The following is a 19,941-nucleotide window of genomic DNA, read 5'->3' as shown; positions in this document are numbered from 1 at the left end:
AATGAATAGTTTCCTCCATCGATAAATCAGGATCTATCTGGCCCTTTCAGTACCTGAATGGTCCAGGTGCTCCTCCAGCCAGCGCTTGCTTCCTTGGTAATTGAATTTTCCTCCTCCAGTGAGTGCAAACAGAAGGTTGTACCTGACAATGAGAAGAAATAAAACTAAGAAAGTGTTTCCGTAGGCCATCCACTGAGTTCTGCATTCTTCCTGCTCATTAATTTAATTGTAGTACACTTTAGCAATGTTTCATAAAGTTTTGGGCTCGTGCAACATTGGCACACACTGATTCACAGTAGGCTTTGATTTTTGCTATTGCGCAAGCCGCCAATACAGTACAAAATGGGTGTGCTCCATTTGGTCACCCGTGAAAAATTCTAAGTAATGTGCTCCTTTTATGACTCTATCTTTGCCTGCCAGTAATGATGATATATAAATATATATAGGGGGGGGACAGATTGAAAGAGTTAAGACGACTGGAATCTCGGATGATAATAAGGTATCGCACATTGCAACCGTCTGGCCATAATGGTGATGAAGCACTTGCTGTACATTTAGGCTGATGTATTACAGTTGTTTGTCCTTTTAATTAGCTGCTGGGATTTTAACTGATGTTTTTATCCTAACTCCTCTTCTGCATATGAATTGTTTGTGTATGTTGTAAATGTATCTATATTTAATTTAACTTTTGCATTTCTTTGAATTTTACAGATTGTCAAATGTCTGACCTTCTTTGGAGGTGATAAAGAGCAAAAGTATCTGCCTTATGACATTAATACTGTTCCTTGATGGCATTGATCTCTTTGTGGCATATCTACGGTCACTCGCCCACTTGCGCTTTAAGTCATATGTGGTGTCCTCCGTTCTTAGAAAGCGGGACTCTAAGCTAGATAGTAGTTGCCCACTTGGGCTGCATGAGTGGCGAGTCCTTGAACCGTTCACAGCGGGACTTCAGCCGTCAGAAGTGATTGCCCACTGGGGCTTGTATATTTACTTTTTGACAACAGTATTTGCTGATCTTTTAATGTACAAGATCGATGCCCACAAGGGCTGTGTAGACATATATATATATATATATATATATATATATATATATATATATATATATATTAAGGTTCACAAGTGCCCAAGGCTTTAGGATGCACTTTCCCTCGGTTAAACTCCATTGTAAGGCTGCAGCGAGAGAAAACACAGCATAGGTACAGTCAGTTAGCCTTACGCGTTTCAAACAGCATTTCTGTCCTTGATCACAGGCAATGAGCAGGCAGTCAAATGAAAGGCACGAAGATCACTGCTAAATATAACAAGTACCTTTATTGGCCCCAGGTGCAGCCTACTTAGTATTCACAGATGTCTCATGGGAGCAGTAGTCTTTTGCATAAAGCCTCCGTTTTTTATAAAGTTCGTGCTGCCTCTCACAATATCAAAATTCACAATTCAGCCATAAGTGGGCTCCCCATGAAATGTAATATGCGTTGCAATATCATTCTTTGCCAACCAAAGGTCCGTAGTTGACCCCAATGTGCAGGGCCACCGGCCCGCTTGCTAGGCGGTAGTGCAATCCCCACGGCTGGACTGCCGTGCATACATTAAGGTTCACAAGTGCCCAAGGCTTTAGGATGCACTTTCCCTCGGTTAAACTCCATTGTAAGGCTGCAGCGCAGAAAACACAGCATAGGTACAGTCAGTTAGCCTTACGCGTTTCAAACAGCATTTCTGTCCTTGATCACAGGCAATGAGCAGGCAGTCAAATGAAAGGCACGAAGATCACTGCTAAATATAACAAGTACCTTTATTGGCCCCAGGTGCAGCCTACTTAGTATTCACAGATGTCTCATGGGAGCAGTAGTCTTTTGCATAAAGCCTCCGTTTTTTATAAAGTTCGTGCTGCCTCTCACAATATCAAAATTCACAATTCAGCCATAAGTGGGCTCCCCATGAAATGTAATATGCGTTGCAATATCATTCTTTGCCAACCAAAGGTCCGTAGTTGACCCCAATGTGCAGGGCCACCGGCCCGCTTGCTAGGCGGTAGTGCAATCCCCACGGCTGGACTGCCGTGCATACATTAAGGTTCACAAGTGCCCAAGGCTTTAGGATGCACTTTCCCTCGGTTAAACTCCATTGTAAGGCTGCAGCGCAGAAAACACAGCATAGGTACAGTCAGTTAGCCTTACGCGTTTCAAACAGCATTTCTGTCCTTGATCACAGGCAATGAGCAGGCAGTCAAATGAAAGGCACGAAGATCACTGCTAAATATAACAAGTACCTTTATTGGCCCCAGGTGCAGCCTACTTAGTATTCACAGATGTCTCATGGGAGCAGTAGTCTTTTGCATAAAGCCTCCGTTTTTTATAAAGTTCGTGCTGCCTCTCACAATATCAAAATTCACAATTCAGCCATAAGTGGGCTCCCCATGAAATGTAATATGCGTTGCAATATCATTCTTTGCCAACCAAAGGTCCGTAGTTGACCCCAATGTGCAGGGCCACCGGCCCGCTTGCTAGGCGGTAGTGCAATCCCCACGGCTGGACTGCCGTGCATACATTAAGGTTCACAAGTGCCCAAGGCTTTAGGATGCACTTTCCCTCGGTTAAACTCCATTGTAAGGCTGCAGCGCAGAAAACACAGCATAGGTACAGTCAGTTAGCCTTACGCGTTTCAAACAGCATTTCTGTCCTTGATCACAGGCAATGAGCAGGCAGTCAAATGAAAGGCACGAAGATCACTGCTAAATATAACAAGTACCTTTATTGGCCCCAGGTGCAGCCTACTTAGTATTCACAGATGTCTCATGGGAGCAGTAGTCTTTTGCATAAAGCCTCCGTTTTTTATAAAGTTCGTGCTGCCTCTCACAATATCAAAATTCACAATTCAGCCATAAGTGGGCTCCCCATGAAATGTAATATGCGTTGCAATATCATTCTTTGCCAACCAAAGGTCCGTAGTTGACCCCAATGTGCAGGGCCACCGGCCCGCTTGCTAGGCGGTAGTGCAATCCCCACGGCTGGACTGCCGTGCATACATTAAGGTTCACAAGTGCCCAAGGCTTTAGGATGCACTTTCCCTCGGTTAAACTCCATTGTAAGGCTGCAGCGCAGAAAACACAGCATAGGTACAGTCAGTTAGCCTTACGCGTTTCAAACAGCATTTCTGTCCTTGATCACAGGCAATGAGCAGGCAGTCAAATGAAAGGCACGAAGATCACTGCTAAATATAACAAGTACCTTTATTGGCCCCAGGTGCAGCCTACTTAGTATTCACAGATGTCTCATGGGAGCAGTAGTCTTTGGTTGGCAAAGAATGATATTGCAACGCATATTACATTTCATGGGGAGCCCACTTATGGCTGAATTGTGAATTTTGATATTGTGAGAGGCAGCACGAACTTTATAAAAAACGGAGGCTTTATGCAAAAGACTACTGCTCCCATGAGACATCTGTGAATAATAAGTAGGCTGCACCTGGGGCCAATAAAGGTACTTGTTATATTTAGCAGTGATCTTCGTGCCTTTCATTTGACTGCCTGCTCATTGCCTGTGATCAAGGACAGAAATGCTGTTTGAAACGCGTAAGGCTAACTGACTGTACCTATGCTGTGTTTTCTGCGCTGCAGCCTTACAATGGAGTTTAACCGAGGGAAAGTGCATCCTAAAGCCTTGGGCACTTGTGAACCTTAATATATATATATATATATATATATATATATATATATATATATATATATATATATATATATATATATATATATATATATATATATATATATATATATATATATATATATATATATATATATATATATATATATTTTTTTTTTTTTTTTTGCCCATTCAGGGCTAGATTGTAAATACTTTATCAACTGTGGTTTGACCTTTGATGGACTATGATACTGTGAACCTTTCGTGATGTTCACAGAGAGTTGGTAGTGAACATCACGTGCTAAGGTACTTACGGCACAGGTGTCATCTGAATACGCATAATAAGCATAGGATACTAGGAATTGATCAAATGTAATTTCAGGTGTGACTATGTTGAGATCCAAAACTAAACCAACACTCTGATATGTACTAGTTCTCCTATTGCATTTTTGAATGTATAAACTAGAAAGAGCCGATTAGCCGTTACAAGATGGCCGCCGTGAAAGTAATGAACGAATTACCTATTGTACCGTCTTCTATGTTGATGTTTATTTTTGTTGAGAACACGTGACCGATGTCAATCACGGTTTGTGTTTAAAATGATTTTCAAAATGAATGTCAGTTTACACTGACGAAGGCGGCAACGCCGAAATGCGATTGTAGACTGATTTGCTGAGAAGGTTCTGGTGAATAAAAGACTTGGCGAACCTACGCCGTACTGACTTGGAGTGCTCTCATTTGGAAAAACCCAAGGACTGGGGGATTTCGGCGTTGTGAAATATATATATATATATATATATATATATATATATATATATATATATATATATATATATATATATATATATATATATATATATATATATATACATATATATATATATATATATATATATATATATATATATATATATATATATATACGTGAAAGACTAGTTTGACCGAAGTCTATTTTCACTTCTTCACTTGGGCGATGTCACATGATTTGTATATAACTTTGTTTTCACTAACACATTTACCCGTGATCAAGAAGCTCTTGCTTCGAAACGCATTGGGTGGTTTTTCCATGCAATAAATATCACTTTTGAAGCAAATATGGGCCACAGCGTGTTGTCTTTAGATGAATAACACTGCTGCGGCCCGCCAGTACAAGTGGCATTGGTTTTCTCTCTCTCTTCCTCTCTCTCTATCTCTAATATATATACATATATATATATATATATATATATATATATATATATATATATATATATATATATGTATGTATATATATATATATATATATATATATATATATATATATATATATATATATATGTATATATATATATATATGTATATATATATATATATATATATATATATATATCTGTCAAGTTGCTACTGCTGTATTGGGAATGATTTATGAAATCAAAGGGGTCTTCTAGTTCTTTGCAAAACAAATTTAAATGTGCTTTACTTTTAAGCTTTTCAGTGATCTAGAGAAGTAAGAGGTGTTGTTCATCCTTGTTTCAGTCTCATTGACATCATCAATAATCTTCATGTTATTGCTGCCCAAGTCATCTTAGCAGGTGAATATTGAAGTTAAATTCATTTAAATGAGAGATGCTTCTGTAGCACAGATATGTTTTAGCTTTCCAATACCCCGTTTCTGATGCTGAACTGCATCTGTAAGTAAATGTTATATGTTATGTTATGTTATATATAGATTTATTACGCGCTCCGATAGTCAAGACTGTCCTGGTTGTTGCTTATGCTGAACAAACAAAAACAAAAGTGCTGCAGCATTGTGTTGATATATATGCAAAAAAGGGTCACAGTGTGTTATGATGCTGCCACTACCATTTGTTGTAGTAGGATGGCGGGACAGGGAAGCAACAGATAAGCTGGAAGGAGCATCATGGAAAGTGTGAGGATGTGAAAGCCAAGCAGCACACAGGTGAGAAAGAAAGAAAACACAGGCACTCCAATGGCATGCTGAAACAGAATAGAGATAAAGTAGTAACTCTGTAGTCATTGAGGAAGGATACAAGTCATCCGGTCAAAATGCTGCGAGAAAAGGACAAACACAAGAAGAGACGGGAAAGCAATAAAACAAGATCCAAGCTTATGAGACTGACAAGAAGCAATGATAAGAAAAGGCTAACACAAGCCCCACTCTAGACACTGTGTAGTATTCTCATGGTATGCTGTTATGTTCCCTTTCACCTTATCTCTAGCTCAGCCAGTGTGAGTGTGCCGTGTAGAATGTTCGTGTGATTGACATGAGTGGAATGCTTGGGTGCCTGGTGTGAGTGTTGTCAGTTGGAAGATGGGCTGAGGAGCTAGGAGGCTGCTCCTGGTGGGGCTTGCTGTAACTTCTACCTATGATCTTAATAAACTACATCTAACTTAACTCAGCTACGTCTTCTACCTCATCTGAACACGTGGGACCAGCCCACTACACACTGGCATTGTACACAATATACCTTTGAAAACAGACAGCTAATAGCTGGCTATAGTTGAGATCTAAAAATGTGATTCTGATGTACAATGCTTCACAGTTTTCATAACTGGCCATTAGCAACAAGATAGGCTTTTCCAACTGCTAAAGCTTCATTAGAATGAATTATTGAGGCGTGTTCTCTTCTCAGTGGCAGAAGAGTGTCCTGAAATGGGTCAGGACGCAGCACATGAGGCTGGGTCTATTTAGAACGTCTGAGCCTACATTACAGATCAGAAAATGAAATTGAACATGGGGAAACATGCAAAGAGTCTCAAAGTATGAAAGGTTTTTTTTGTTTTTTTTTCAGGATCCCTGTGAAAGCCTGGACATGTGAATATTTCCATACCAAAGAAACCCATGTTTAACAGTTAAATGGAACATAGTATGTCAGAATACAGTATGGGGAAATATCATCTGACATAAATATTGTGTCCTAAATATTCTTCCACTGCGAGTAGATAGTCCCCTCATTCCATGATATCTTTGTAATTGATAGTTAGAACACAATAGCCACATCAGACAATATTCTGACTTTGATATTGTGGAACCGCACAATAAAAGTATCAATTTCAGATCATAATGTACCATCTTTTCTACAGATGGCTTACCTGGCCCGTGAGGTTCCGTGACAATTGTAAGTGGTGTTTTTGACTCACACGAATATGGTCGAGTCTAGTATCTATGAACCGCAAATGACGAGTTTAGCAAGTGTGCGCAGTTTCGCTGTGCTAACTTAAACCGTTCGTTTGTTATGTGGGTTTGTCATCTGTACCCACGGGTTCCATCTTAGATACGGCATCCATTTTGTCTCTTGCCCTCAAGTAGCCAGCGAACGGACGCTGTCCGCTTCGCGACCCTGGGACTCCCAAGATATTTGCGGAAGACACATGTTCTTTGAAAGTGTCTTTATGACGAGGGGGATGCTACTGTAAGGCAGATGGCGCCGCTCGAGGCTCATCTTGCCGCACGAGCTTATTGTCTCAGCCGTGCATCTCATTAGGCACGTCCCTTTGATGCCTGTATCTCGTGCTTCTCGACGCCCCCCTTTTACACCCTTTCCGATCTCCCCACTGTCTCCGTCTTCCTCTGCACCTGTCTTCGTTCCTGTTTCGATCTACTTTTACTACTGATTGGAATTTGCTAATGGTGGGAAGATGGGTTTTTACAGTTGGGAACCGCCAAATGTTTCCGCACTTATGTTCCGGATCTTGTGTGTTTCAAAGTGATCTAAGCGACCCCTCTGAGAGCGACTTGTGGGAACCAGGTTGTAAACTATTGTGTATCATGTTATCCTATGGGTAGAAACTGTATAAAAGGAGCGATCCACAAATACAATTTGAAGCAGTCTCCCCGAACTACACTCGATGTACTTCTTGTGACTTCTGTGTTCCCTGCAGTAAATAAACCTTGACTCTTTGACGCCGAAGGAAGTGTCCCGTGTCTCTGTGATTTGTACGCCGGAGCAGGTTACCCACGAAGGTTTCAGGTGTTGTGCCCTGGCACCGCTGGGTCCAAAGAACCCAGTCCTTCAGTTGGCGCCCAACGTGGGGCTGCATCAGTGGTACCGGTCCAAGCCTGACGATCGTGAGGAACTTCGTGTGAAATCTCCGAGGGAAGGTGCACCCCGCTTCATCGATCCTGTTGTCGAAATAAGTGGCCCGAAGACTTTTCCCGCGAAGATTCCCGCCTCCTAACGGCTGCGACGGACTGCTACCCTGACTGTAGACCTGTTTTGGCGCCTGGCGTAGACCTTGGTATAGCGAGACGATAGACGGGCCTTCCTGAGGACGCCATTGATCTTTGAGTTAAGTATTTGTGGGTCGCTCCCAGAGTTCTTTGTTGTAAACACTTTAGCGAGTGTTTTTGTTGTAGACACTTTAGCGGGTGTCTTTGTTGTACACGCTGTGTGAGTGTTTTTGTCGGTGACACTTTGCTAGCGTACTTTGTTGTTGTTGTATTTGTTTGACGACTGCAGCCGCCAAAGACCGAGGGTTTTGTTCTTGCTGGGACTTGGTAAATCCCGTAACCCTTGAAGTTTGTGAAACTCGGCTAGTGTGCAAGATGCCTGGTCGCAGTACTTTGTTCAGTTGCTTTAGACCTTGTGGTGCGGATTCCCTGCTGGAGGACTCGTGTCCGATACCTCCGGTTGGAACTCCTACTTATGACTTATATAGCAAACATGGGCTAGGCCCGATTGCTTTTAACGATTATTGGATCAAATATACGAAGAAAGACGGCGATCTTCGTTGGCCACCTCACGGTAGCTTCGAAGCGTCGATCTTAGATAATTTGGAAATAAAGTTGTTCGAACGTAAATCTAGGCCGGCCATGTTTGATGCCTTTCGGTTCTGGCGCAAAGAAGCCCGACAGAAAGAGATCAGACAAAATAAACGTAGTCAGCGAGATACTGTTGCTACTATAGTGAAGAAAGCTGAACAGTTTCAGCGTGATAAGGAGGATAAGGATAAGGAAGTGTTTGAGAGATTACAGCGTATGTCCATAGACAAATGCTATCCTGTTTTGTCTACGGAGTCGGATAAGAAGGAAGAGGCAGTTGAGGATTCTTTAATGTCCTATCTTATGAAGTCGCCACCTCCGTACGTACAGGGTACCGCAGTTCCTGTGGTCCCTGCCGTACCTGCTCTCCCACTTGTTATTCCTCCGCCTATTCCTCAACCTGCACCCGCTCTTCCGACTGTTCCTGCTCCTGTGCCTGTTTCTATTCCTACTGCTCCTCCGCTTCCACATACTCCCGTTCCCGCTACTGCTCACGCTACTGCTCCTGTGTTGTTAACCCCTGTTGCTGCTAATGTCTCTACTCCTTCTCTTGTTAGTCCTGTGTCTTACTCTTCTCCCTCTACTCGTAATCGTGATTCTCCCCTTGCGACAAACTTCTTTCAGTCGCTCGGACCTGTTTTTGGGTCTGCAGGTTCTGATGGTCCACAGAGACGTAGCCAGCTTCCTGGTAATAGAGAACGTGTTGCGCTATACAATATGGCGATGGGTTGGATGATAAACCCTGTTAGAAATCCACCTCGTGTTGTCCTCGAAACGTTTGATCAATTCAACATACCTACTCAGAGATATGTGTTTGATGAAATGTGCAAGTTCTTACATGATCAGATAGCGGCTGTTGCGCCTGACGAGGTGCTGACCGCCCTGTCTAATCTTCGGCTTCAGTTCGCAACTGGACTGATAGTCGACACTAATGTCCGACGTGCTATTGAACGGTTGCTATCTCTTCGTCCTGCTCCTATTCCTCATGCATTGTTCGTTGAGGACATTGAACAACGAGATGGGTCTGGCCAATATCCTATGCGAGAAGTTCCGCCAGTTTGGGTACCCGCTGATAATACTAATGCTAATGCTCCAATACCAGCACATTTCCAGAGAGTGTGGATACACCTCCCTTGGAAACGATCGGAAGTGCTTCAGGTGAAACAAACTTTGCCTGATCCTCGCAAAAATCCTGCGGGGTATTACAAAGAATTATCGCAGCTCGTAGACGCTACGATAATGAATCTGGCCGATATCGACATGTTGTTTGGCAATGTCGTACCGCAACCGGTATGGGCCAAGATTCGTCACCAAGATCACGCGAATGAATTAGGTGGTGATTGGGCTGCCATTACAGCGGCAGACGCTGGACAAGTGGCTGCTACTAAACCCGATCAGTTGATTGAACTTCTTCCCCAGCGAATCATTACGTTAATGAAAACGCTTATGCCAGCTATGAGGGTAAATTGGGACAAGTTGTCAGCCTGTAAGCAGAAGAAAGATGAGAGTGTTTCAGACTTCTTTACGAGGTTCGAGGAAACATTCGTCGATCATAGTGGGCAGGATATGGGTACTGAGGGTGGACAGAGGCTGTTTGTGGATAAATTTGTATCGAACTTATTGCCCGACTTGTGCAATAAATTGAAAAATTCAGAAAGTGCGTGGGCCGTTTCTACCTCAGCTCAGATATTGGCTACGGCACAATATTACGAAAATAGAGAAAAAGAGGAAAATGACCGTGCCGATAAAAAGACGAAAGAGCTGAAAACTAAAGTGTTGTTACAACAAGCATATCCGCCGCGTTCTAATCAGAATGCGCCTCAGCAGAATAGATCGCAGTCGCAATCAAATCGATCGCAGCCGCGTAATGATTCATCTTTTCAGAGATCTTCGTTGGGGTACAACCAATGTGCTTATTGTAGACAGGAGGGACACATTAAATTCAATTGTCCTGCTTTAAATGATCGTAGTGGTGGTAATTCGTCTAGAGGAGGTCGTGGTGGTTCACAGAACGCATCACGTGGTAGAGGTCGTGGTGCTCAGAACGACCGTTCTGATAACTCGTCAAATTTTAATAATTGTTTCGACCAACGTGGATCATCGCAAGGACGATCTGCGCAGTACAATGTAGACGATTATTACGTCGATCAGGGAACTGACGATAGTAATTACTAGGACAGCCAAAGACAAGGAGAGGGAGTGGTATCAGTTCCGGTTGATCAGAGAGGGCCTTACGTCGCAGTTGCTACATCGGGCGTCGTTGAGCCTTTTCTGTTGGACACTGGTGCAGCGAAAAGTTCTATCATGCATTCGAAACTCCCTGGCGCACCTTTGTCTGGCTTAACAAATGTATCTGTTGGATTCTCTGGCGCCCCCGTTAGCAATCCAGTTTCGCGCCCTTTGCCCCTTAAAATTGGGCCTCGTGAGCTCGAAGCTCCGTTGATTTTAACCACTGGCTGTGGTGAAAATCTTTTGGGTCTGGATTTGCTTAAACGCTTGTATGCGACTTTGTATTGTTCTCCTGCGGGTATAAAGCTTACGTTAGGAGAGAGGGTAGTCTCTCCCATGTACTTGTCCCTCGATAAGCTTCCACCGGAATTGAGTTCTCTTCCTGCATCTTTGTGGGCGACGGGTCCAAACGACGTGGGCCTACTTGATATCTCCCCTTATGTTGTTCAGTTGAAATCGAATGTGCGATTGCCACGTATTCCCCAATATCGTATCTCCCTGGATGGTGAACGAGCTTTGTTAGCGATCATCTATGATTTGATCGAGAAAGATGTCATTGAAGAAACTCGGGGAAACGTGTGCAATAGTCCTGTACTGCCCATTCTTAAACGTACTGATCCTACCAAACCGCCTGTTTATCGTTTTGTTATTGATTTACGGGAGGTGAATAAAATTGTGGTTCCTCAATTCCCTGTTGTGCCTGACATTACGGCGCTACTGACTCTGATTCCAGCTACGGCTTCATGGTTTTCGGTGATTGATTTGAAAAATGCGTTTTTCAGCATCCCGATTGCCGAAGAGAGCAGGGACCTTTTCGGTTTCTCTCTTGGTGGACGTAGCTTCCGGTTCAAACGCGCTCCTCAGGGCTACTGTGAAAGTCCATCGATTTACAGTCAAGCTTTGAAGGGTCAACTAGATGCGTTTAGGTTGCCGGTTGGTGCGGCTTTAATACAATACGTCGACGACTTATTGGTGGCTGCTGATACTCAGGACATTTGCAAAATTGCTACAGTGTCGTTGCTGCAACATCTCTGTGAGTTAAATCACAAGGTGTCACCTTCTAAACTCCAATATTGTTGTCAAGAAGTAACCTATCTAGGTCACTTATTGTCAAAGGAGGGAAGGAGATTGACCCCAGAGAGAATTGCAGCGATTGCGCGCATGGCTGTGCCACAAACCCAAAGAGATGTGCGTGCCTTTCTAGGTATCACATCGTACTGCAGGCAGTGGATTCCTAATTTTTCATTGCTAGCGAAACCATTGGTGGCTCTTACGTGCAAGGATGTTTCGACTCCTTTACCATGGACGGAAGAATGTCAGAAAAGTTTTTCTGGATTACGTGATTCATTGTGTTCGGCCCCTGTGTTAGGTACCCCTGATTACAGTAAACCGTTCACGTTATATGTTCACGAGAGGGAAGGTTGTGCTTTAAGCGTCTTAACGCAACCTTTTGGTGGTAAGCAACGTCCATGTGCATATTTTTCCTCGACCTTAGACCCAGTAGCTAGAGCATTGCCGAGTTGTTTGAGAGCAACTGCGGCAGCTGCGGTCTCCATCCGACAATCAGCAGGATTGGTCATGGATAATATGCTTACGGTGATGGTTCCGCATGCAGTCGATACTCTTTTGAACCGTACGAAAACTCAGCACTTGACGAGTGCGAGGTTATCTGGGTACGAATTGACGCTCTTGGCAAGCCACATTCAGATAAAACGTTGTAATGTCCTAAATCCGGCAACTTTGTTACCAATTAGTGCAGAGTCAGATGCAGTAACAGAACATGACTGTTATTTGCGGACAGAGGAGGAAACAAAAGGTCGTGTGGACCTTAAAAACACCCCATTGGAAGACCCGGATGGCATCCTGTATGTGGATGGGTCATGTTTTAAATTGCCGAATGGTGATGTGACTACTGCTTATGCTGTGGTGACATTGAATACTGTTGTTGAGACTGCGAGATTGAATCAGAATTCTGCCCAAGCTGCAGAGCTGATCGCTCTTACTAGAGCATGTGTATTAGCAAAAGGTAAACGCGTGAATGTGTACACCGATAGTCAGTATGCTTTCGGTGTAGCGCATAGTTTCGGACGATTGTGGCGAGAACGTGGTTTCTTGACGTCACATGGCACGAAAATACAGCATGGCCAGCTTGTGAACGATCTTTTGGATGCATTGACTTTGCCTGCTCAAGTTGCAATTGTTAAATGTAGTGCGCATCGTAAGGTGACGGATGATGTTGGTCGTGGTAATGCGTTTGCAGATGAGATTGCTAAAGAGACTGCCCGGAACCTTAGCACTCGAATGTATGTGACGAATTCGGTTAGGTGGCCTACAGAATCAAGTATGTGTGAGAATACTATAGAGAGTGTGAAAGCAATTCAGAATGAGGCCACCGACACTGAAAAGATGAAGTGGAAAGAAAGTACGGGAAGGTTGGATGTGAATGGTTGCTGGATTGATTTGTCAGATCAGAAAAGATGGATGTTGCCTGATGCGTATGTACTGGCCGTTGTGCAAATGGCACATGGGTTAGCACATATTAGCGCGAAAGGTATTTGCAAGTTGTTGGCTGATGTGTGGAAGAATGATGGAATTACTAAGTGTGCTGAACGTTTGGTGAAGAATTGTATGGTGTGTATAATGTACAATCCTGGCAAAGGAACCCCAACTCCCCCTGGCAGTTTTGCTCCTCCTTCGTATCCCTTTGAGGTGATCCAATTGGACTTCATCCATATGGAGCGATGCAATAACCTGAAATACGTTTTGGTTGTGGTTTGCGCATTCTCCCGATGGATCGAGGCCTATCCCCTCAAAGATAATACTGCTTTGTCTACTGCGAAAATCCTACTGAAGGAATACTTTCCTCGGTATGGAATGCCTAGAGTCGTGTGGTCAGATAACGGAAGTGAGTTTGTTGGAAGTGTGATGAGGAGTGTGTGTAAGGGCCTTGGAATTAATCAGAAATTCCATAGCGCCAATCATCCCCAGTCAGCTGGATTGGTTGAAGGGTACAATGGCACCCTTAAACTAAAATTAGCGAAGATCCAGGCTACGACTGGACTTTCGTGGCCTGATGCTTTGCCTCTAGCATTACTGTCAACTAGGGCGACTGTACACTCCCGAATAGGGCTTAGTCCCTATGAAATAGTGTTCGGCCGTCCTGCGAATGTGTGGGGGGTTCCTAGGCCAGGAATATTCGTTGATCTTGAGTACCCGATGTTGATTGACTACTTACATGACTTGACTGCTAAACTGAGGTTAATTCATCAACAGGTTTACGACGCCTTGCCGACGCAGACGGAGGGTCCAGGCCACCAGCTCCAGCCTGGTGATTGGGTTGTCACCCGAAATTTTTCGCGCAAGAAGAATCTGGACCCCCGCTTTGTTGGACCTCACCAGGTGCTTTTGGCCACGAGGACTGCCGTTCGTCTTGAGGGACGGAAGAACTGGGTACATGCTACCCATTGTAAGCGAGTCCCTATTCCTTTGCCGGCAGACCCGTGGGTGAGGAAAGGCATTGCGTCAACAGAAGCAGCGACATTGCCGGCGTTTGTACCTTTCAGTGACGCACAACTTGTTGGTGAACACTCAGCGCAGCAGAAAGCCATTGTTGGAACATTGTCAGCAAGAGACTCAAGACCAGACCAACGAACTGATCAGCAGGACGCTGTCTCTTCGACAGATCCTTTGTTTGACGTGCAGACACGTCCTGGGAAACATCGATATTCTTTGCGTTCTCATACTAAGGACAAATAAATTTTTTTCTTGCTTTGCTGGAATTGATAACTGCAATATCTTCGTTTCCCCTGATCAACTTTGAACATTCGTATCATTGAAAATTGTTTTGTATATATATATATATATATATCAAGCTTCTTCCTTGTATCTTTTTCCTTCCACAGCTGAATTATTTGTGCTAAATAAAATACATATTGTGTATTGAGGGCCGTAGGGCCGCGCGCGTACTTCCTTCTGGACAGTAGGTCTTGACGCTAGGTTAAAGGCCGTCGGTTCCTAGGAACTCCTGGGAATTGACTATTGCTGCACAGAACGAAGTGCGTCAAGAAACGTTGCGGACGGTCATAGGGAAATGGCATTTTCAAAGCTGAACGATTTGGAAGGAACGCAGGCGTATAGAGTCAAACTGCAGAAACTTAGTCGTACTAAATGTTTTGTATTCCAATTGTTTGTATTGTTTTTAACTGCTTCCGCATTTTTGGCGGGTGGGGTGTATTACACTATGTCTTACTTCTTACTTCCTACCCCTACTCCTATTCCTTACCCTAACATTACTTCTACTGCTTCTCCTCATTCCTTTCATATGTTACCAGAACACGAACAGGCTAGACGTGTAGAATTCCGCAACAATTCCTTTATCCAGCTCCTCCATCAGCATCAGTTAGTGGTTAACACTACTAATTGTTGGGTGTGTGGGTTGATGCCACATACTACGGGTAAGGGAATTCCATATCTGGTGTTACCGTATAGTTCCCAAGGGTCAGCTCGAGCATACCAAACAATGCTTCGAAGCGCACTAGGTTTCCACCCCTCTCCAGAACGTTCCCCCAAACCGGGTCCTACCTCATGGCAGTGGGTGGTATCGATGATAATACAGGATTTGGAAGATGAGATCCATGATGCTTATCTCATCCCTAAGGCAGAGGTACAAGCCTATAGGGCACCGAATAAAGGGGAATATAGTACGTTCACTAATGAAAAGCAGCTTAAAAGCTCGTCTCCAATATGGGTCGTACCCCACACTGGTAATCTTTGTCTTGTGGGTCGTGGCTCGCAAGCCTCACTTGGAGTAAGTGCTTGCACTGAAAGTTACGTTCTGTCAATGTCCCCGATCCCTGTGCTTCTGGCTGCCAAGGGTACGTACTTCATCTGTCATGATCGTGCATACACATGGTTGCCCGCAGACTTCATGGGCTCATGTTTTGTTGCAAATCTGTTGCCTCCGACGTTCACTGTAGATGCCGATTACCACAAGACTAGAGTTGTACGAGGCGTAATTAGTGAAGAGGATACTGCCGGTCAAGAGGCAGGAGACTTTTTCAAGGGTTTCCTCCCGTTTTGGGGACCTATGGTTAATAGTAGGAACCTGAGACATTTGACTCGAGTAGTAGAATCGACAGCTAACATTACTGCCAGTGCCCTTGGTAATATCACCACAGAACTTCAGGCGGAGAGACTTATGACATTACAAAACCGTATGGTTTTAGATATTGTCTTAGCAGATCGCGGTGGGGTATGTAAAGTGATCCATTCGAGCTGTTGCATTTTCATTCCAGATAATGCTCCTACTGTCTATCAAGCCATCTCGAAGTTGCACAAGATCTCCGAATCCATACACGTGGATGTAGGGGATTGGACGCTACTTGGTTGGTTTTGGGGCCTGGTATCGACTTGGGGTTGGAAGATTCTGACGATCATCGGGGTTGTGGTAGTGTTCCTGTTCACGTGTTGCCTTTGTGTGCAGTGTGGTCCTGCCTTATGTGGCCTCTGTGCTACAACGTGTATGAGACAACCATCTGTTACCAAGGGGACTCGGTTGGACAGAGCTATGCTACAACGACATCTTGATGGTCTGATGAATATCGAGTATGATTCCGACTAGTGCTTGCCTACATGAGGGCAAAAGGAGCGTCTGAGGTTCCGTGACAATTGTAAGTGGTGTTTTTGACTCACACGAATATGGTCGAGTCTAGTATCTATGAACCGCAAATGACGAGTTTAGCAAGTGTGCGCAGTTTCGCTGTGCTAACTTAAACCGTTCGTTTGTTATGTGGGTTTGTCATCTGTACCCACGGGTTCCATCTTAGATACGGCATCCATTTTGTCTCTTGCCCTCAAGTAGCCAGCGAACGGACGCTGTCCGCTTCGCGACCCTGGGACTCCCAAGATATTTGCGGAAGACACATGTTCTTTGAAAGTGTCTTTATGACGAGGGGGATGCTACTGTAAGGCAGATGGCGCCGCTCGAGGCTCATCTTGCCGCACGAGCTTATTGTCTCAGCCGTGCATCTCATTAGGCACGTCCCTTTGATGCCTGTATCTCGTGCTTCTCGACGCCCCCCTTTTACACCCTTTCCGATCTCCCCACTGTCTCCGTCTTCCTCTGCACCTGTCTTCGTTCCTGTTTCGATCTACTTTTACTACTGATTGGAATTTGCTAATGGTGGGAAGATGGGTTTTTACAGTTGGGAACCGCCAAATGTTTCCGCACTTATGTTCCGGATCTTGTGTGTTTCAAAGTGATCTAAGCGACCCCTCTGAGAGCGACTTGTGGGAACCAGGTTGTAAACTATTGTGTATCATGTTATCCTATGGGTAGAAACTGTATAAAAGGAGCGATCCACAAATACAATTTGAAGCAGTCTCCCCGAACTACACTCGATGTACTTCTTGTGACTTCTGTGTTCCCTGCAGTAAATAAACCTTGACTCTTTGACGCCGAAGGAAGTGTCCCGTGTCTCTGTGATTTGTACGCCGGAGCAGGTTACCCACGAAGGTTTCAGGTGTTGTGCCCTGGCACCGCTGGGTCCAAAGAACCCAGTCCTTCACCCGGCTTCTTGCATCACTGTACAGTCCTTGGAACAGCCTCATCAATTCTAATAAAGCTGCCACCCCACTGCCATTCGAGTCAGCACCGAAGGACAGATACTGCAAACAAAACAACAACATTAGAGAGTTGTTTCCTAATCCAATTCAAAAACCTTTATTTCGGTAAAAATTTACCATAAAAGACAATTTATAAAAACAATTCATTTAAAAATTTTGTACAGCATTTATAAAATTCATAGAAGCATGACTGGAAAAAAAGTCATTGTATACAAAGATCCGGTCTGCACTCAGGTCTATATTTTAAGACACTTCCTTCTGATAGACCAGAGAGCCCCCAGGTACTTAGCCATAGCGAACACGATGTGGTCTGAGAGATCGGTTTTTAAAACTCTAAAGGCGGCCAGGCACCTCTTAAATCCAAGATTCCTGCATAGGGGCACAATCCAGTACCTTCGGATCTCCCGATAAGCTGGGCAGAAAAAAAGAATGTGGATCTCACTTTCCTCCGTTAATCTGCACGCTGGACAGGCACTACTTGGATCATGACACCATTTGGATGTGAAAGTTCTAATGGGAAGAGATCCATGTCTCCACTGTAGGTATAACTTTCTCAATAAGGTGGGGTAAATTTTGTCCAGAATTTGTTCCATGTTATAGTTCGCCTTGTGGGACAAAAAAGAAGCTGTTAAGGTCCCAAGATGTTGGTGGCTAAGTATCAGGGAAAGTTTACTTTCACGATATCTCCTGGCTAAGTCCTTTTTAGAGAGGATATGGCACATGTTCAAGGGGTCAGACCACATTGTTGAGAGGCCGAGGGCCTACAATTCAGATTTGATAGAATTGAGCCACTTTATTTTTCCCGCACCTGGAATGGCAAGAACCTCCCGTAGACCTTCCCTGTAACTGGCCAGTTCAGGGGTTGACCATAATCTCCGCCAGAAGGCCAGCGGCCGTAGAGCCAATTCCTCATCGAGTGGGCACAGGCCTAAGTCCATCCTGAGGGGGACAAGGGGGGTGCTCGGTGGTAGCCCAGCAAGGTTACGGATGAATTTGTTTTCCACCTTCAGCAGCACTGTTGTTTTTTCCAGGCCCCAAAGTTCAGATCCATAGATAACAGCCCCCTTGGCCTGGGATTTGTAAATCTGTAGAGGAGGGCCAATAGGCCTAATTGGAGATTTGTTACATGCCAAGAGCTTCATTATGCCTCCCGAATGCTGGGTCAGTTTGAGAGCAGCTTTCTCTAGGTGTGAGCTCCAGGTGAATTTATCATTTAGCACAATTCCCAGGTATTCAAAGGTTTTTACTCTCTCCAGCTTGGTCTGAGCAATGCTTGGGCTAAAGTGGAATTTCTTTGGGGGGTTGAGGACCATGAATTTCATCTTGGTGGCGTTGATTTCTAATCCATGGGCCTCACAGAAGTCCACAAAGCCATCAAGGATGCGCTGGATGCCTGTTGCCGACTTGGATAATAACAGTGTGTCGTCGGCAAACATAATGGCGGGGACCCTCTCAGCGGCCAGTTTTGGGGTGTCAGAGTTAGGTACACCCGCTAAGTGGGCGATTACCCCGTTGACATAGAGGCAGAACAGGGTTGGTGCAAGCACACAACCCTGCCTTACCCCCCTGCCAACGGGGAACCTATCAGATAGTTCCCCCCTCCTGCCGCATCTAACCTGGGCAAAGTTATTAGAGTGGAGGCGGATTATCATATTCAGAAGACCTTCGGGGACCCCCAGTTTGTCAAGGACCTCCCAAAGCTTGTTCCTCGGGACCAGGTCGAACGCTGCCCTCAGGTCCACAAATACAGTGTAGAGGCTGCCACCCTCCAACTGCACCGTTTTCCAGTAATTGAGGACAAAGCGAAAGACCTGGTCCACGGTGGAGACCTTCTCCCTGAAGCCTGCTTGCAGGGGGCTAAGGATGTTGTAGTCCCTGATCCACTCGTGCAGGCGATCTAACAAGAGCTTGGAGAAGAGTTTCTGGGCTACATCAATTAGGCTTATTGGCCTATAGTTTACCGGAAGGAGGGGGGACCCCTTTTTTTAAAAAATTGGCACTATTTCAGCCCCTGGCCAGGTGGAGGGAATTGGGAGGCCTTTCAATATGGAATTGAATAGCACCTCAAAGTAGGGAGCCCAAACTTTAGGTTTCCTAAACCAAATACTTCAACAATCACTTTAGAAAAACTCTTTTTCTATAAACTCTTTGTTTATAATCAGTTTGCATCGGATATGAAACTCTCTGTTGAGTGTAGAGTGAGACAGTTGTATTAGATGTGATTTATTAAAAATATAATATATATGCAAAGTTATCAATGTAATTGCTAGAAGACGCACATACAACGTAAATCAAAGACCTTGGGGCATTGTTTGAGTTAACCAAAATGTCTCCATAGGCTTTGCCAACTACAGCAGACTAGATACATGATGTGTACAAGTAGTTTTATGAAAATGTTTTGCTGGAGAGTGATAATGTAGCAAAGGTCTTTGAGGGTGGGGGGCACTGGGATATCGACGTTATTAGCCTCTCGGTGAGTATATTTAAGGGATATGGCCCTCTAAAGACTTGCACAGAATTATTTAAATATCTCATAATCTAGTGCAGTCCTAAGAGGTAGGGAGATCACCCCACTACCCAATACATGACCAAGGTCAACAATATAAATGATTTCTACCTTCCAGCACACGCTATTATCATCATACAGTAATGTACAGAAATGTATCAGATTTCCACAGATTCTTA

The 19,941-nt window shown here is 44.3% G+C and overlaps 1 protein-coding gene across 1 annotated transcript in view; it reads right to left on the bottom strand.

Moving 5' to 3' along the window:
* Positions 1–19,941, bottom strand: part of LOC147726184 (BOS complex subunit NCLN-like) — a 212,513-nt gene that overhangs the window by 80,907 nt on the left and 111,665 nt on the right. Inside the window, exons 6-8 of the mRNA XM_086960282.1 lie at positions 17,200–17,298; positions 17,074–17,078; positions 54–142 (exon numbers count right to left, since the gene is read on the bottom strand). Of these exons, the coding sequence (XP_086816408.1) occupies positions 54–142; positions 17,074–17,078; positions 17,200–17,298 (193 nt within the window). The remainder of the gene's footprint in view (positions 1–53; positions 143–17,073; positions 17,079–17,199; positions 17,299–19,941) is intronic.

This window comes from Lissotriton vulgaris, chromosome 3_1, assembly GCF_964263255.1.
Source record: "Lissotriton vulgaris chromosome 3_1, aLisVul1.2, whole genome shotgun sequence".
Lineage (NCBI taxonomy): Eukaryota > Metazoa > Chordata > Amphibia > Caudata > Salamandridae > Lissotriton > Lissotriton vulgaris.
Note: the sequence above shows the minus strand (reverse complement) of the source record. Positions and strands in the feature narration are given on the sequence as shown.